The following is an 18,827-nucleotide window of genomic DNA, read 5'->3' on the forward strand; positions in this document are numbered from 1 at the left end:
ATACTTCTGAAGTTTGATATTTTATTCAAAGTTCACACTGTTGGATAGTTGAAATCTTTACCTACTTGAAATTTTGGTGAGCAGAATCTAACTAATCTATCTTTGTCCCACGTATATGCCTTATGATATTGAATTAAATGGTGATTAAATCTTTAATGGCAGAGAAATACAAAAAAGAAAAACAGAAAACTTATGTGTAAATACAAATTTTTGCAATAAACATCTCATTCTATGAGGTACACTTCAGCAAAAGCTATATGGAAGTGGAGATGAAGATGAGTGATGGCCTCGAAGGGCAAAAAGTTTGCAAGTTGCATCTTGTTAGAAAGATGAAAAGACTTGGGGAATCATTGTCAACACAGTGCACTGGTTGCTCCAATTTCATTTTCTTGAGAATGTGGAGGTTGATAGTATGCATCTTGGTTAAAGGTTCACATGCATCTTCTATGATTTTTTGTCGACATCTTCACTTTCAATTCACTCAGTGGTGTTTTTTTATCTTTGAGGTTCTTATGGTATTTAGTTCATGAACTTCTCTATCCTCTTCCCTAGTTTTGCAAGCTTCCCAATATACTCATGTTTTACCTTAGAGAGGTTTCAAAGGGGGTTATAGTTTACTTGTGAAAAAACAAGCTTTACATGAGTCAGATTTCCTGATTTTATAGGATAAAATTAATAATTTTATTTAACATGCTTATCATAAAAATAGCCAACCGTAGATATGACAGATTTCTACTATTCCATGTACAGAGAGTAAGCATCGCCAAGTCACATATGATCTTGGAAATATTTTGGAATGTTGGGAGCCAAGTGCTGCACCATACACCTCAACCAACACAAAATAAAAACACTTTAAAATAAAAACACTTTGTTCTCTGCCTCCAAATGGTCCGCCTGTTTCTGTTGAATAGTTAATATAGTAGTATCCTGTGTATCACTAGCTATTTGTGCTACCCTCCCTTTAGTGTAAGTGTACATATCTTTATTCTTTGGGGGTATTTATGTAATATGTTAATCAGTTATAGTCCACTGTTTCTGTTATTTAGTGGGATAAGGGGGTCCTTCTATTGGCCAAGGTGTGAGGTGGCCACTTAAGGGTTCAATCAAATCCAGCCACCTCACCGCTCATCCTCATTGGGCGTCTTGGAGGTGCCGCCCAAGGGGGACTATCCTCTTACTCTTGGTGGCTCTCTATTGGCCAACCAAGAGGAGAGTAAGACCTTTATTGGCCTCTTGGGAGGTGGCCTTCCAAGGGACCAATGGGAGCCACAACCACTTTCTTCGCTCTTTAAAAGAGCTCCAGAAAATTGTGGGGGGTTTTTTTTTTTTTGCATCTTTGAAAAATTTGGAAAAGTTTTGAGAAAAAACTTGGAGAAAGAATGAGCAATTTTGGTGTTTTGAGCTGAACTTAGAGTATTCAATCTTGGAGCAGCTGAGTAGGGCACCCTCCATCCTCGTTGCATCGTGCTTTATGTGAAGGGCGTCCACCATTGCTGTTCGAAGTGCATCGTTGCTGCTGTTTGTGACTCATAGTGCTGCGTGTGTTCCTTGGTGGCAGTTTTAGACTGCACTTCTTATCTTGTGACCATTGGAGTTGAAGAAACGTGTTTGTGGCTTGAACCAGCCAATTTTTGTCTCCATTGGTTTAGCTATAACCTGGTTGCTTTATTAAACTTATGTTGTGGATGTTATTATTGCTTCTTGAATCTGTCATCTCATTGATAGAGTTGGATTGTGTTTGCACCATATTTGGAATCTGTTTGTCTTTGAAAGAATTCTGATTTGTGAAGCTATTTCTTGAAATCATGTGTGGTTGAATATATTTCATGTTTGGGTTGAGCATTGTCTAACCGGAGTTGGGTTTCGGTAGAAGTGTATTTTTCATGCAGTGTGAACTTTAATCGTCCAAAAATTAAAAATCGGAAATAAAAACTTGTGTGTTTGTGTTTGTTGTGTGTTTCTGCATTCTGACCCGTCTGACTCAGTCTCAGTAATTAGAGTGTATCTCCTTAGATATAGGTCTGTTTTGTGCGTGCTCAGATTCGTTGAAAAGCTAAAGAACTCCCCTATATTTCTCGTGTTCGGTCCACTGACAAATTCTGTCTTTACAGTCACTGAAAACAGACCCGAATAGAGAGTATAATCATTCGGTTGACTGTATTTCTGGTGCGTCAGTCAGACCTGTTATTCGTATCATATCTTGGCACCCCGATATCGAAAAATTATAATTTTTTATTCGTTGGAAAGACATTTCTGTTGTCTGCGTTTTCTCTGTTGATCATTTTATCAAATTCAGTGACTTACTGAGGCGAATTCCAGTAGCATCAGTCACTGTCATATTCTTGAAATTTCACTTTGACTGCTTCTGTAATAGAATTTCGTTTTGGTGTCTTGGTCGCGAACCGACTCGTTGTCGGTCTGTACCACATGTTCTCACCAAGACCTGTGAAGTGTTGTTTCTTGGGGGTTTTCATGGAAAAAAGGGTATAAATGCTATGACCCAATTGAGCGAAGGGTTTGAGTATCATGGCATGTTATCTTTCATGAGGACACACCTTACTTTGATAAAGGAGAGCATGAAGGAAAGGAAGTTGTTGACTTTTCTTGTTTTCATTTCCTGAAGGAGTAGTCAAGAAGAGTGTGGAGGTTAAAGGGGTGGAACTTATTGATAGGAGTAAAGGATTTGCTCAGACTTATGTTAGGAAGCAGGAAAATATAGTCGAAATACCTTTCTTGTATAAAATGGAGTTAGAGGATATAGGGAACCTAAAGGCTAATTTTGATTCTTCCCCAGTTGATCCAGAGCACATGAGATTAGAGTCAGTATCACCTCTCTAGAGTGTCTCCCCCCCAACTCGTTTTGTATTCTATGATTCTTTTTCTTCTTAGCATCGTGCCTATTTAGCTCTAATCTTCTCCTATGTCGAGCCTAACTCTTATGCAGAGGCTTCCTTTAAAGACGAGTAGTAACATGTTATGGCTGAGGAGCTGAGTGCACTGGAGAGGATGCATGCTTGGGATCTTGTGGAACTTTCACCGGAGAAAAATGTTGTTGGGTGTACAAGAGTCTATAAGATCAAGACTAATGCTGATCGGTCTATTGAAAGTTATCAAGCCAAATTTGTAGCTAAGGGATATAGCCATCAATTCGGGATTGATTTTGCTGAAACGTTTACTCCAGTTGCTTGCATGACTACCATAAGAACATTACTTGTTGTGGCTGCAATAAAGCAATGGAGTCTTTAGCAGTTGGATGTCAATAAATGCATTTTTGAATGAAGATTTGGAAGATAAAGTGTATATGGAACTTCTTGGTTATTTAGATTCTCGAGGCAAGGTGTGGAGGTTGAGACGAGCTCTGTATGGGATCGAGTAGGCACCTCGTGTTTGGTTTAAGAAGATCAGCACTGTAGGGAAATCACTTGGGTTTGTGCAAAGTCATCATGATCCTGCTTTGTTTGTGGCTTCTTCTGCCCCAAAAAGTGTATATTCCTCTTGTATGTAGATGACATGATTATCACAGGCGATAATGTGCAGAAAATAATTGATACCAAGAGCAAACTAGCATGTATCTTTGAGATGAAACACTTAGGATATTTGAAGTATTTCTTGGGACTTGAGGTTGCTTACTTTAGAAGAGGGCTCTTTTTGTTACAACACACAAACTAGCAAGGTTGGTAGATGACTGTAAAAAGGTTTCCACTCCTATGGAAACAAATATCAAGCTGAGAAGTTCAAATGATGAGAAACTTGCGGATCTTGTGGTATATAGGAAGCTAGTGGGCAGCTTGATATATATGACCATCATTAGGCCAGACATTACTCATGCAGTACATGCACTCAGTCAGTTCATGAGCTTACCTACATTAGTGCATCTGGCTGTTGTGCGTAGGATTATCCTATATGTGAGGGGCACTATGCATTTCGGGATGTTTTTCTCTTCCTCATCCTCTACAGATATTAGAGCCTTTTGTGATTTAGACTTTGGAGGATCGACAAAAGATCGCCTCTCTACTGCTGGTTTTTGTGCGTTTATTGGGAGCTCTTTGATATCATGAAGACTAAAAAACAACTGTTGGTTGCTCTGTCTACTGCAAAAGCAAAATAATCATGGAAGAGTAAAAATTACATAACTTGATAGATCACAATCTCATTGGTTGATCTCAACAAAGAAGTTTTAGGGCTTACACTTCCCAACAGCATTTTACACCTGATGTGTTAATAGATAGTGAATGTCAGTGCTATAGAGGAGAGAGGGCTCTAGGTCTTTCATTTATTTAGGAAAGCCTTTAAATGGGTAATTACAAAAAATTTATAAATGTGACAATATAATCACAATGTGCCATGAGTAAGTGACATAACACAAAATTACAGGTATGCCCTTGCATGCATATCTTAACAGGTAGTGCTTGAGCTGAAGGCACAATGCATTTGTGTGTGCATGCACGTGTCATGGCAATAAATATCAGCCTATGTCACATGGGTGCGGGTGGAGGGAGCGGGATAGTCTCAAGAAATCCTATTTTCAAGAACCTAGAGAAATTCTGTGCTAGTGTCTGATAGAGAATCCATTGCCAGTATGTACGCAACATAGCTTCTGAAATGGTTAATCTTTGTAATGGTTTCATAATTGGCATTATGTTGATTAGCCTTTTTTTTCCTGCTTTTCATTGTGTTTGTTTTTGGTCTACAGGGGAAAACCGTGGTATGAACCTAACTGGTGGAAATTTGGTGATGAGAAGTCGTGGGTATCTGATTACTAGTTAAACTTTTGAACGTCTTTAATGTTATTTAATCTTTAGCAATGTCTCATATTTATGTTTCATTTTCTTGTAATATCTTCTCCAAGATAGATTTTGGTCCTTTATTGCAGCTATTTGTTATTGATCTTGCTGTATTTGGTGGCATAATTTGTTAAATGCAGGTATTTTCGTCATGCCTCTGGGTCAGTATATTTTCTCTCGAAAAATTTGGCCCGTTATATCAACATAAACAGGTCTGTATTGCGGCTCTTAATCTTGTCTATGTTTAGTTTCTTGTGTTTTAGTTTGCATGTTGATCAAAAATGATTTAGTGGAAAATAACATGAATTTTGGAGGTGTAGAGAAAATTATAATATGATAATAAAGCATGTTTTTGTCATTTAGCCTATCATTAGTGAACCAAAGTATATGACAGGTCTTAAATAACTTCTCAATTTTTTCATAACAAGACCTTAACATAATTTTGCTGAAAGCTAAAAGTATGGTTTTCTCTATCGATCATTGTCCATTTTCTCAAGCAATTGTTTAAACTATTCAAACCATGTCGTGACATGATATTTTCTTTTATATTCTTGTAGTAGGATGAATTTGAAATAGAAATGGCTAGTTGTGAGAAGCGCCTTAGGGCATCAAAAACACACATCAGAGATGTGAAACCTATGCGCTTCGAAAGAAAAAGATGGAAGCTGGCTAACCCTTGTATGGCGATCAAACTTCCATGATATTTGAATTGTATTCCTCTACTAGAATAACCTGAACTTGGGATGAGTTTTTATTTTCATGGTAAAACTAAAAAAATGTATTTAGATAAAACACAGATTCCTGACACTTTCAGTATCTACCTGCTTCCTAGTTTCTGCTTCCAGTGCTTCTTAAACGTGTCATTGTATCTTCTGTACACTTGTTTCTCACCACTTGTTTTTCTAATTAATTCTTGCCCCACTTGCTCTGGCAACTATGCATCACAGGCCACACTACACAGATTATACTAGTAGATCCGTGTTCAGTTGACTCATAAAACAGCTGTCTGAGTAGAATTTCACGTTGCATCAATACTTGTTCTTGGCCAAACCTCATAAAATAGCTTTAACTTGTTCTTGACCAAACAACTTCGTAAAACAGCTTTGTGCTTTGCAATTATGGAACTATAATATTTGTGGGTTGATGCCGGTCTGCAACACAGTTTTTCCTTGCTGTAACTAACCAGTTCTATTTAATTTATCTTGGCAGTGCTTCATTGCTGATGTATGCTCATGAGGATATTTCAGTAGGCTCATGGATGATGGGCCTGACAGCAAATTTTGTTGACGATACTCATCTCTGCTGCAGCAGTTCATCACAAGGTCTCTCTCTCTCTCTCTCTCTCTCTCTCTCTCTCTCTCTCTCTCTTTCTCTCTCTCTCTGATCGACGGAGATGGTCGGACGACCTCCTCCTCAGAGTAGAGCAACATCTCCCTCTCTTCTCCCGCAGCAAAGCACATCGTCGCCCTCCATCTCCCCAACAACGAGAAGAGCAGGGCCAGATCAACACTCTTTCTCCCTCTCTCACCAGCCCAAATCTCTGCAACTCAGGAGGCAGAGCAAGGCAGGAGAGCTGGTTTGGTTCAACACACAGGGAGGAGCGCTCGGGGCATTCTACCGCGAAGCCGCCAGAGGACCTCATCTTATTTCTGCTACGGAGATCGAGAGTCATGGCTTCAAGTTCCGGAGAGAACAGGTTTTGGAATGGTGAAAATGCCCCTTTAGTTGGTAGTTCAGATCAGTTACCGAAGCTTCTTAGGCTGAAGACATTGTTTCATGACTAGAATTTTGCATCTGTATGACCCTCTCCATCACCACTTTGTACTACCCTGGCCTCCACCATCTCTTCCTGAATCACGATCTTCTTCGACGATCCCTCCACCTCCATTCCGCAACACCTCTCTCTCTCTCTCTATATATATATATATATATATATGCCCCGACGACCCGTTTTTGGGGCCTCGCTTGTTGGGCTCGAACCAGCAAGCCCTCCATTTCATCCAGGTTGCTATCAATGATTGGGGGCTGCCTTTGCTCTCCGTCGGTGGGGTATTGACGTTGTCCTCCCTTTCAGGCTCAAATATAGGTTTTTCTCTTTGCTTTTGGCGTCGCTGCGCTCCTGCCTTGCCGTGGGCTCGCTTCTCATCTCGGATGTTCAACATTTCCTGCGTGGAGTAAGGCTGGAGCCTCTCGTCGCGTGCTTTGCTCAGGCAATGCTGGTTCCACTATTCTTCTTTCGTGTGCCATCGGTTTGGGCGGCAGATAAGTCGTGGCAGCAGGTTCCCTCTTCCTGGCAACGTTCCTTTCATGCCTTTCGCTCTAGATCTCAGTTAAGCCTTGCTAGGCCGGGGGATTGGTGGTGTGCTGCTTGTTTCTTCCTGAATTTTCATAAGCGCCTTCACTGTCACAAGTTCGATGCCTCCTTTTTCTCTCGACGTCACCCGGTTTGGATGCACAAACGTTCTGCCTTTTCTCCTTCGCTCTTGGTGGGTCCGTCTCTTCCATCCCAAGCCCATGCTGGGTTGGGGCATTTTCATGCTCACCGAAGTAATCCTCGGCCAATCAGACATCTATCTTTCTCACTGTGGGTGCAAATCGGTGATCTTCAGTAGCCGACGAATTCCTTCCTCGCGGTCAAGATTGGGTCTATCTGGGTCCCGGTCCGGCCGCCGCCCAGTGCTAAGGTTTCTCAGTCGTTGTCTCCGACTTCCCCTGTCTCTTCTCCGGTGAAGGATATCCTCGTTCTGACCCAGCTCGATGCGCATGTCTCCCAACCGTCGGTTGTTCTGTGCGGGTCTGGTTTTCCTGACGCTCTTTTCCGAGTCTCTTTGGCGGCTCCTTCAGGTATGCTTGAATGCAGTGGGGAATCAGACCTTCATCATTCAGTGTCGTCGCTCGTGCTGCCTGGTATGGGCTCGCATGCCTATGCCCAGGCCTGCATTGATTTTTCTGTTGCAGCTCATACGGTCAATTTGTCTTCTTCTTGGGACCTGACACCTTTTTCATCCATCTCCAGGACGTCGGCCGTTCTGCATGGGGAAGGACCCATGCACTCTGTCCCTTTCAATGATTTCTCTTCTCGGGACCTGGAGCTTTTTTCTCCTCCTGGGCAGGGCCTTCAGTCTGCTTATTCTTGCGCGCCTTCCCAAGTCTCGTTGGTGACACCTTCAGGTTTGCTTGCTCGAGGTGGGCTTGTGGTGCTTCTGCTTTCTCCTTCGTAGCTCGTGCTACCAGGTTTGGGCTCGCAGTCTCATGCCAAGGCATGCTCTCTTTTCCATTCTCCATGTTAGTCGGTCATTTCTTCGCATCTTTGGGACCCAACGTTTTCTTTGACCTTCTCCCTTTCCAGCTGCTGCTCGATGGCGCGGGTGGACAATCTTGCTCATGGTGGCCTTAGTTCAATCGCTTCCTTCATTCTCTTTTCATTCCGAAATTCTGCTTACCCTGTTATCCATATTATGGTGACTCATGCTATTTCCAACCAGGCTAGTAACAGCATGGTGATTGGCTTCTCGATTCCTCATCCTTGCCCCTTTTTCCCTCGTGCCCCGAAGGTTATCTCATATTCCTCGTGTCCAGTTTTTTCTCCTATCATTGGCCCCGACGGAGGTCTGTCGGGGTGTGTGTCGACCCACTTGCCTTCCTCTCTGCTCCATCTTCATCCCGGTCCGCACCTCCTGGGTATTGAGATCGGCGACACTGCTCGACTGCTGGATATCTCTCTATCAGCATCTCAGTTGCTAGCTCTATCGGCTGTCATGGATTCGACTATTTCTGGTCTCCATTCTATTTTCGAAGATATCTTTTGCCCCCCTTTTTGTTTCGTTCGGTTCTTCGCAGGATGACTTTCCCGTCAGGAATGTTCAATGTTCCCCCATTGGTAACCATAGATGGAGGAGGACTATCTTTCTATATTCGGTTTCTCCTGGTTGGTCTCCTCGTAGATCGCCCAGGTTGCGGCATCCACAGGTCTTTTCAGATTTTGTGTCATGAAGCTCGTTTGTTTGAATATTAGGGGCCTCAATTCTGCCCCAAGCACTTGTTTTTGGTGAGTTGGATTAAACAGGCTAATCCTTACCTGTTTGCCATTTGTGAAACTAAAATGGGGGACATCTCGTTTGCGGTCGCTTCTTCCATTTGGTGGGATCCATATTTTTTCTTTAAGCCAGCGGTCAACCATGCCGGTGGTATTCTCTTCTTTGGTAAAAAGTCTTCAAATTTATCGTAGCTGAACGTGGGTCTCTACTCTTTGTCTATTGCCTTCAGCTTACAATCGACTGGTTGGAGAGCAGTGGTGTCCGTGGTTTATGGACCTAACCTCGCTAACAGGAGACCTGTGTTTTGGGATGACCTTGATAGGGTGGTTACTTCTAATGATCAGTGCCACCTTCTTATGGGCGATTGTAATTGTTTGCTTTTTCCTCATGATTCCAATTCTATCGTCCTTCCTAATCTCTTTATTCGAGGCTTCCAAGACTTTGTTCGCCGGTATCTCCTTTATCCTCTTCCTCTTACCAGCGAGCGCTTCTCTTGGTCGAATAGGCGATCGCGCTCGTGCTGTCGGGTTCTGGACAGAGTATTTGTCACCCCTTCTTTGTTGGACCTCATCCCTGACGTTAAATGTGTTTTGCTTGCGCCCTCTATCTCTGACCTTGGTCAGCTCATCACTCTTTGGGGGGATGACTTCTCCTTCATCAGACACTTTGTTTTTTAGCAATGGTGGCTTCAGGAGTCGGATTTCAATTCGGTTATTTCGGCCTCTTGGTCTAAACCTTCTGTCGAGCACTAGGTTGCTCTTCGGGTTATTAGCAAGCTTTCGCGTCTTGCTAAAGATATCAGGGCCTGGATCCAGAATTGCAACTTTGTGAAATTTCAGCGTTTGGATGCCTGGGAGCGTGAACTTTCTAAATTGTACCAGTCTATGTCTTTTCCTGACGCTTTTTCTGAACCTCAACTTTTGAGTTTCCAGGGCAGGTCCATTGAGCTATCTATATTGTTGAATAACTGGAGAGTCAGGGATGAAATCCATTGTAAGCAGCGATCCAGGGTGAAGTGACTCAAAGTCGGTGATGGCAACACTAAATTTTTTCACTCCTATGTGTCCCATCGCCATGGGAGGAAGGCCATCCCTTCTATCTCTATTGAGAACATATCTTTCTCTGATCAACTTGTCAACTAGGCCGTCACGCGCTATTTCAAGTCTATTTATGCCTCTTCAGTGGTTGCAGAGGAAAATATTGGGTCTGTCATGATACAAGCGATTTCCCATGACCAAGCTTGTGCTTTACAAAGAAGATTCTCAGATGTTGAGATCCTTCGTGCTATCAAGGATCTGTTTGGTTGGAAAGCGCCCGACTTTGATGTGTTCCATGTTGACTTTTTCAGGATTTTTTGGGATTCTGTCAAACCAGACATGGTTAGCCTCTTCGATGAGTTTTATCGCAATTTCAGGCTGCCCTACCTTTTTTATTTAGCCATTATTTTGCTTATTCCTAAAGACGTCGACGCTTCGGATATCTCTCGGTTTCGCTCGATCTCGGTGATGAGTGCTCTTTACCGTATGATTGCCAAGGTTTTGGCAAACAGGTTGAAATCGGTGGCTCAGCAGATCTTCTCCGACTCTCAGTTCGCCTTCATCCATAATAAGAAGGTTCATCATTCTTTTATCATGGCAACCGAGGTTGTGCACTCTTTGCATCTTTGTGGTCAGCCTTCTTTCGTTCTTAAATTAGATTTTCATAAGGCTTTTGATTATGTGTAATGGCCCTTCTTATTTCAAATGTTATCGAACTTCGGGTTTGGTCGTCGGTTCTATGGTTGGGTTAGGGAACTAGTCTCGAATTCTCAGGCTATGTTGAATATCAATGGCACTTTCGGGGAACAGTTCAAGCTGGAGCGGAGTCTGCATCAAGGTTGCCCTTTTTTGCCTTTATTGTTTAATGCGGTCGTCGAGGGTTTTGTTGTGCTGCTTAAGCGGGCCGCTGCCTGCATTTTCATTGACCCCTTACCGGTCCAGGACTTCCACGCTCATGCTCTTATTTATGCTGATGATATGATTATTTTCGGCCGCGCTAGTGTTCATCAGATGCTTCAATTCAAGCTTATTCTTCAAATTTCTCTCTTTTCGGCCTTTCTCTCAATGAGCAAAAGTGTTCCCTTTCTATGTTCCACGTCCAACCCTCTATGTTAGCTGCTGGGATGAAGATTTTTAAATGTGTTATATCTGAGCTGCCGATGTTGTACTTGGGTTTGCCGTTACAAGTTAAGCGCCTTTCCTTTGTGGCCTGGGCTCCGACGCTTCTTAAAGTTAAGCGCAAATTACTTTCGTGACAAGCTTCTTATCTCTCGTACGCTAGCCGCATAACTTTAGTGAAGCACATTCTCTCGACCATTCCGGAATTCTTCATGTCCATGTTTCTGATGCATGTGGATGTGGAAAAGCAGCTGACACGTCTGCTGGCAGGCTTCTTTTGGTCTGGGTGTCATCTCAAGGGTAAGCGCCACCTGGTTGGCTGGCGTTCGGTGGTCTTGCCGCGTTCTATGACCGGTTTAGGTGTTCCTGCGCCTAGACTTAGGAGTATTGCCCTGGTCTCTAAGCAATGCTGGCTTGCTCATTAATCGGGTAATCCTTGCACTATTTTTCTTCTCTCTAAGTATGGGCTTCCTGCTTTCCTTCCGGTTTTCCTCTGCTCGCGGCGTGGAGCGTTTTCCCATTTGCGTGAGTCATGGTTGTCAGCTTTAGCTTTCTTCAGCGACAATTTTGATGATCAAGCCGATATTGGTAACTGGGTGCATGGGCTATTGCTCCTGTCGGGAGGTTCCTGAATCGTTGCTTCTCCCGGGGGCTGCCGGGTTGCTCGAATCTGCGCTCTGGGCGAAGGGCCCTTCACCCCGTTCTCGGGTCCCGGCTTAGTTAATCTTTCACGATAAGGTCCAAACTCACTCTACCTTAAAGAGGTGGGGCTTCCAGCTTCCGAGCTGATGTGTGTTTTGTCATGCTATTGAAGAATCCTCGTTCCACCTCTTTTGGTCTTGCCTTACCTTTGTGGAGATCTTTCGTAGGACTTGGAGACACCCGGAGGTCCTGGTTATGGAGGAATCCTTTGCGTTAGACCTCATCTTGGGTTTGCCTTCAGCACAGTAAGCAGTGAGTTAATCTGGAGGTCGTGGTTGTTTGCCATTTAGTGGTTCGTTTGAATGGCGCGCAACAATGCCCTTTTTCAGGAATCTCCGGTCGACATTAATCATCTTGCGCAAAAAAAATTAGTGGACGTTTACGCGATTCTGCGTATTCATCTTCCCGTTCTAACGTCTCCTCCTGTTGTCACTCCGCTCCCTCCAGACCTTATTGGTTTTGCGGCTCCTGTGTGAGCCGCTTGTTTTTTCGTTTGTTTGCTCCTGCCCTTTCTGTGGCTATGTTGAAATCCGGTTTCGGCTCTTTCTCTCTCAGTGGACAATTATTCTTGCTCGGTGGTGGATGCTGGTCCTGATCCACCTTTAAAATTATGACAATCCATAGGTTTGAGATTCTATTCTCTTACCAAGTAATAAGAAAAAGGTTTATAATTATGACTGGTTTTATGGTTTGTGCTGCAGACAAGATATGCTCATTGGTTTAAAGGCGTGTTGATGGGCCTCTTTTTGAGTCTTATGAGTTCATCCACTGCACTACTATTGTGAATATTCACATTGCTCACACAGGCCGGTACATTTGCTGGCTGCCGAAATCCGATTCACTTATTGAAAAAAGCAGAAAGACCTGATAACGGAGCATGTATAATATTCTGTCGAACATGTGAAAGTGAAAACCATTACATACAATTCATGTAGCGGTTACTGCTTTTTGTTTAACAGATTCAATTAATGAAAACGATATACAATTTGCCTAGCAGTTTTAGTTTCTTGTCTTCTTGTCTTGTTATTGATTCATTATTACAAGGCTTATTTACCGAAAACAAAGTAGCATAAAAGTTGGAATTCATATCATACACTGGGAATAAAGGTTTAGTTGGAAAGTAGTAAGCATCGATTGATTGCAAGTTTGAGCATTACGAGTGGGAAGATATTTTGTTAGAAACTGATACACATGATTGTCCACCATATTTTACAGTAAATTTTCCTGTTTAGTTTTGCTTACAAAAGCAGTGTCTCTTGTTCACCACATCAAAATAAATTTAGAAACGGGGCATAACCAAGATATAACATCGGGATAATATTTAGTATGCAAGTGAAGGACCTCAAAGCCTAATCAACATTGTACCAACCAACTATGGTCGCCATCCCACCTTGCAGTTAATTTATGAAGAAGTTTTGGGGTTCGTTTGTTATGTGCAGTCCTGGAAGCCAGTTTTGCAGTAAACAGGCTCCACGTGGGGGGTAAGATCCCATTTTCATACGAAAATGGGGGGATCCCGTTTACATGGGATGGGCCCTACAGCCACTTCCCCGTCCCTGGTGGGAAATAGCCTCCCTTTCAAACATATGAAAGGTGCTGAAACAAATGTCTCATTGGGGGGCATTTGAATCGCTGAACAAAGCTGCCTGGACCCACCAGGCGGCTTTTGTCCAGAATACAAATGTCATGAGAAATCACTTTGTAACTGCAAAAATGCAAACTTGGAATGAATATGAAAAAGAAAAGTGCAGATGATGTTGAATTTAACAACTATTGTGGCTTATATTAAAAGAGGTATGGAGGTATTAAACATCGTATTCATAATAAAAGAAAGATGGGATTATTTAGTCAAACTGAGGTGGGTCTTTATAATGCTTTTCCGATATGGACAGAATAAAGTGGGTCTTTCCCAACACGACTCTTCGGGTCAAGGCAATGCTTGTAGGAAAAGATCTCACCTCGAAGACTTTTCAAAGAGAATGGATAATTGTTCTTTTCAATAATATTCAAAATAGAACGAAAGTCGGTACCACAACTAAATTTTGAATCTCAAAAGTTGATGGGGCCTCTGTTCTTAGTAATACTTAATATGCATTTGATCGAGTAGTTTGATAAGGAAATTCATCATTTAAAAGGTGATCATAATTTATCTAATAATATAGATTATAATGCGCATACCATATACACTAATTCCATTCTAACAAAAGTATATAATGATATCTCATATTTGTACCTACAATGACCATTCTACTATTCTAGTTCCACCATTTGTAGGCTGCTTCTAGGATCATGGGTTATGCGTGCGTGTGTGTGTGGGTGCACATGCATGTGCTTTGATTCTAGTCTTGTGACATGGATCAATTCATCATATCCTCATTTATACTACTCTCAGCGAAGAATTTCACAAAAGTGGATGTGTCTGTCCTTGCGACATAGATTCTAGTCGTGATATGAAATTATGAAAATGCAAGTTTCTTTTCAGTTACATTGATGATGTCAGTTAAATGATAAGATATTGAATAAGTTAGTCTAAGGTAAACTTTTCAATTTTATATTTCAATTTATTTCTATAATCTTTTTAAGATGGTGATAATCTACCAATAATTGTAGCTGCTTTGAATGATTCATCAAGATGCATACTCTCAGATTAACTTAATCTGATTTGTCAGAATTTACATCTTATAGACTTGAAGTGGTAGTGATAAAAAAATTTAAAATTCATAAACTTATTAACCAAAAATTTATGATTTCTCTCATCCTCCATCTTGTATTTGCTTTTGAATGCTTGTCATAGCTTCTTAGCTATACCAACTTTGAGTATAGGTTGAACAAGGTGTCCGAAAGAACATTCAGGATGTGGTCGTGATGTACGAAGTCATCTTTCTTTCACTTTCTTCTTTTTTTATTTTCAACGATGGCATCATTCTCCCGTTCTTTTGGATATGTATCCCTGAGTACATACCTCAATTATGAGAAAAATGCAAACCTTATACTATCAACTTTTGAAATTAGTGTCATCCAATGAGACAACTTAGGTGACTTTGGTTGCCAATATTCACAATTGCAATTATGCAGATCTTTCGCTTGAAAATTATTGAAAAAATTCACTCAATATTTATGCCAACTAAGCTTGAACCAAGTGCGTTAAGAGAAACAAGTTAGACATGATATCTTTTAAGCAATAGTTATTTCACTTAGGATAAGTCCTTGATGTAATGAGTATTCATGCAATTTTGCTAACAAGATACAACTGAGCTTTTGTTTACTTGGGAAGGTCGGCTCACGCCTTGCATTGTGTGAGACCAAAAAACTCGATACAAATCACCTTGAATAGCCTTTTGACTAATTTAGGTAGACCCTAAGCTGAACTTAGGTAGAGACCTTGGGCTTAACTTAAGTAGAGTCTTGACTAAGTTAAGTTCTAAACTCATTAGAGTGAGAAATAAGAAAAACACAAAGACGATAGAAATGAGAGAGGACTGCGGTATATATAGGTCCATCCCCAACAATTAGTAATCAAAGGCCCGGGCTGGCCAAACTGCCAGTCATAAAGGCCTAAACAGCTAGTCAAAACAGACATACTGGCTAAGCATGGTAAATATACGAAAAGGACCAAGTAAGGGTTTGGAATGACTATCCAGGCAAAAAATGTTCAGAATCTGGAGCGTAGTCAGCAAAGCATGGGCAGCTAAGGGACATTGGGTAATAAATGGTTACATGCATGCCCGTTAGATCAGGTCAAGGATGCTGCAACAACTAAGTTGATTGGGTCTTCGATCCAAATGGTTGGTCAATGCTCTTAAATGGGTCAGTCAAAAGCTAGAGGGCCAATCTTGGTCTTGGGGATAAAACTATCTCAAGAACAAAAAAAGAATGATCAAAGTTTAAAAATGACCATGATCAAACCAAACCAAGGCTGAGCCCGACAACTCTAAAGACCAAAATTCGAAGTTCAATTGATATGTTTCCATTGCAACTCTACACTATTTAAAGCATGTGAAGTTCTTTAGATTCTTCAACGTGGGACTACTTTTGAAATGTTCAATAAAACTCCTTAACTAAGTAAATGTGAGACAGAGTAGGCTACATAGTTTTGAGACAAAACCCCAACAAAATGTTCCAAGCTATTTCTTTTTCAACACTACTTAATAAGTTTTACACCTCCCCCCCCCCCCCCCCCCTCTCTCTCTCCTCCCAGGTAATTAAGTAGATTTTTGTTGGGGTAAAATTATTTTGAACGATATTAGAGATAGACTCAGACTTGAACCAGAAATAATCCAACCCAAATTGAAGCAATAATGCTCCCACCCCAAGTGTAGAATCCTGGTGCCCCGCTAGTAATTTTCATTGATGGCTTCAACAAAGAATCATGTTTCCTTAATAAAGAATTATAATTTTAAAGCTTTTCAAAGTTGTGTGCATTTAGATGAAAGGCAATGCGATTACAACCAAAGGGCTTTGCTTGAAGATGTTAAATATGCCTCTAGTGAATGCGAAGTGTTTTGCAAGGTAATGCAACCAGCCACACAAAACATGGATTGATGTGCCTGACCATTCTTTATAATGTTTATAAGCAAAATATGCTCTGTAGTTTAACCCTACATGATTAACCAATTTCTTTCAACTTAACTCTTTTGCTTTGCTGAGTAGGTCGCCGATCTTGTGTCACAATGACTACGGTCTTGGTTTGAAGTGATTGATGTGTAATTGATATTCAGTGGCTCATAATTCAGTTGCCTTTCAGTGAATCACAGATCATACTGGGTGGTCCATACAAAAGACTTCTTCAACCCCTTCCCCCTCTCCGTTCTCCGTAGAAGACCAGATCAAAGCATTAGGAAAAAGAGAAAATAAAGAATAACATTTAAAAGGTCAAGAAAGCCCATAATTTTCCCCCTAGAGTTCAATTGCTTGAGTGCAAAGAAAGTGAAGTACTTAATATATATATATATATATATATATATATATATATATATATATATATATATATATATATATATGTATATATAAACTGAAGTACTTTAAAAAAATATTGAAAAATTATTTCATTCAGTGGGTCAGGCATCCAAGCTTAAACCAGATGTGCAAAGAGGCATGCATTACATGTGCTATCTTTCAAGAAATAGTTGTCCCACTTATCAAATCCTCAATGCAATACTTTTGCAACTATGCTTTCAGAATACAACCGAGCTTTCATCTTCTCATGAAGATTGGACTATGCCCTGTACTTGGTGAGACCGATTAACCTCGACATAGACCACCTTGAAAAGCCTCTTTCCTAAGTTAGGTTGTTCTAAGCTTGGCTATGAGTTAGATCCTAGGCTCAAATTTGGTATGGATCTTGAGTTCATATTAGGTAGGATGCTGAGTACGTATTCAGGTATGGATCCTAGGTTCAACTTGAGTAGGGACCCTAGGTTTCACCTGGGCAAAGCCTTGTCTAAGCCAAGGTCTAGACTTATCACAAAGGAAAGAGAGTAGGAGAGAGAGAGCTAGGAATCTCACTTCAATAGAGAGAGAAGCTCGAGAGAGGAGGAGAGAGCTTGATTGGTGAGAAGAAAGGGAGAGGGTTGGGGTTTATATAAGCCCAACCCTCATAAAGTCCTTAAAAGGGGCCCAAACGGCTAACCATTATGAGCCTGGGTTGGTCAAACGGCTAGCCATAATGGCCTAAATGGCTAGCCCAAAGAGAGCACTGAAAAAGGATTAGAAGGGCATAAGGTAAAAAATTACCCTCTTGTAGTTAAGACCTTCTAGATGCAAGTTAGAAGTCACGATCAAAGGAGAAGAGCGCCACAATGACTGTTTGACTATAAATGCTCATGCAAGGACCAAATGGATATGGTCCAAGGTACAAAAAAATCCAAGGTGATATAAGGTTGTGTTAAAAAAGTCTCATACAAGTCTATTAATGGGTTGCTCAAAGGTTGATTTTAGACTTGAAAATTAAATCGGTCCCAAATACTAAAAAGGTAGGTCAATGATGAGATTAACTGAACTGAAACCAAATCTAAATTCAAATCCAAAGTTTAATATCCAAACTTATTGAAAAAACCCAAGATCCAAAAAGGCCTTGCCCTCTAAGGCAACACAGTGAATGTGGATCATATAAAATGATGGGTGACATTAACAACGTCACCCACCAATCATAGCCACTAACACCCATCTCCTTGAATCACACTTGAACATAAGGAGGCAAAGGTTAGTAGTTGTGGTTGGTGGGTGACATTGCTAATATCACCCACCTTTTATACAAGTCACTCTCCAACACCTCCTATATAAAAAAAACAAGAGAGGTTCTCACAACCTTCAATGTTGGCCCGAAAGGCTAGAAACACATAAACTTTAAGTAAATAAGGAAATGTGTAGGAAACTTAGGACAGTTTTGAGCCAAACCCCAACAAAAAGTACAAAAAATTCATATAATACATAGGTGCTCTTTTGACTAATACCTAGGCACACCCCTTCTTTCTTAGATTTTCATGTTCAACCTCTAGAGCCTTAAAAAAGTTAATGTTCTACACAAATTCACATATCTAATGCATATCATGCACATAACCCTTAGCACGAAGTGGAACAGGAGGGTATTAATTATAATTAAGATGAGGAGAAGAATGAAGGGGGAAATGGAAGGGAAATTGGTTGGGGAATTCAATGCATCAGTTATGGGGGTTGTTGAAAAGAGGATGGCTCAACAAGAGGCTGTGGATGAGCGTGACCCTACTGAGCCCTCACAAAAGAGGGCATTGGAGAAGCTAGAAAATTGCATTCCCTGTGGATATTGTTGGGACTTGGGAGGACCTGCCAAGTTAAGTTAGGTTTGCTCATGAATAGCAAGATGCTTAAGACTTTTGGAACTTCACTTCAAAAGAGCAAGATAACTGGTAACTTTCCTCAAAGAGTATATGGATGTCTTCAAGCAGTCCTACCAAGATATGGCATACTGAACAATAGGCTGAGCCCATCAAACGAAATCTGAGGAGGATCAACCAAAAGGACCGAAGTGCAGCTCAAAGCTAACTTGCAAGATTAGCTGAAGTTAGATTTAGTTTGTTTGCCAAATGTCAACTACCCCAAGTGATGAAAAGTCCTTGTATGCTTAAACTTATAAGACTTCATATCGCAACTCTAAAAGGAAATTTCTTCTT

General features: G+C 41.2%; 1 protein-coding gene across 4 annotated transcripts in view; it reads left to right on the plus strand.

Annotated features, from left to right (window-relative positions):
• LOC149842034 (hydroxyproline O-galactosyltransferase HPGT3-like) overlaps positions 1–12,672 on the plus strand; it is a 28,602-nt gene extending 15,930 nt beyond the window's left edge. Inside the window, exons 9-12 of one of the 4 annotated variants that reach the window (XR_016430750.1) lie at positions 4,694–4,748; positions 4,925–4,996; positions 5,994–6,106; positions 12,381–12,672. Coding sequence is in view for 3 of the 4 variants with exons in the window: in XM_089998851.1 (XP_089854977.1) it covers positions 4,694–4,744; positions 4,925–4,996; positions 5,994–6,106; positions 12,381–12,403 (259 nt within the window). In the remaining variant the exon portion in view is untranslated. The remainder of the gene's footprint in view (positions 1–4,693; positions 4,749–4,924; positions 4,997–5,993; positions 6,107–12,380) is intronic. The other 3 variants (XM_089998851.1, XM_089998852.1, XM_089998853.1) reach the window with 3 other exon arrangements.
• Positions 12,673–18,827: the final 6,155 nt, after the last annotated feature.

Source organism: Nuphar pumila, chromosome 3 (genome assembly GCF_984573655.1).
Source record: "Nuphar pumila chromosome 3, dmNupPumi1.hap1.1, whole genome shotgun sequence".
NCBI classification, from domain to species: domain Eukaryota; kingdom Viridiplantae; phylum Streptophyta; class Magnoliopsida; order Nymphaeales; family Nymphaeaceae; genus Nuphar; species Nuphar pumila.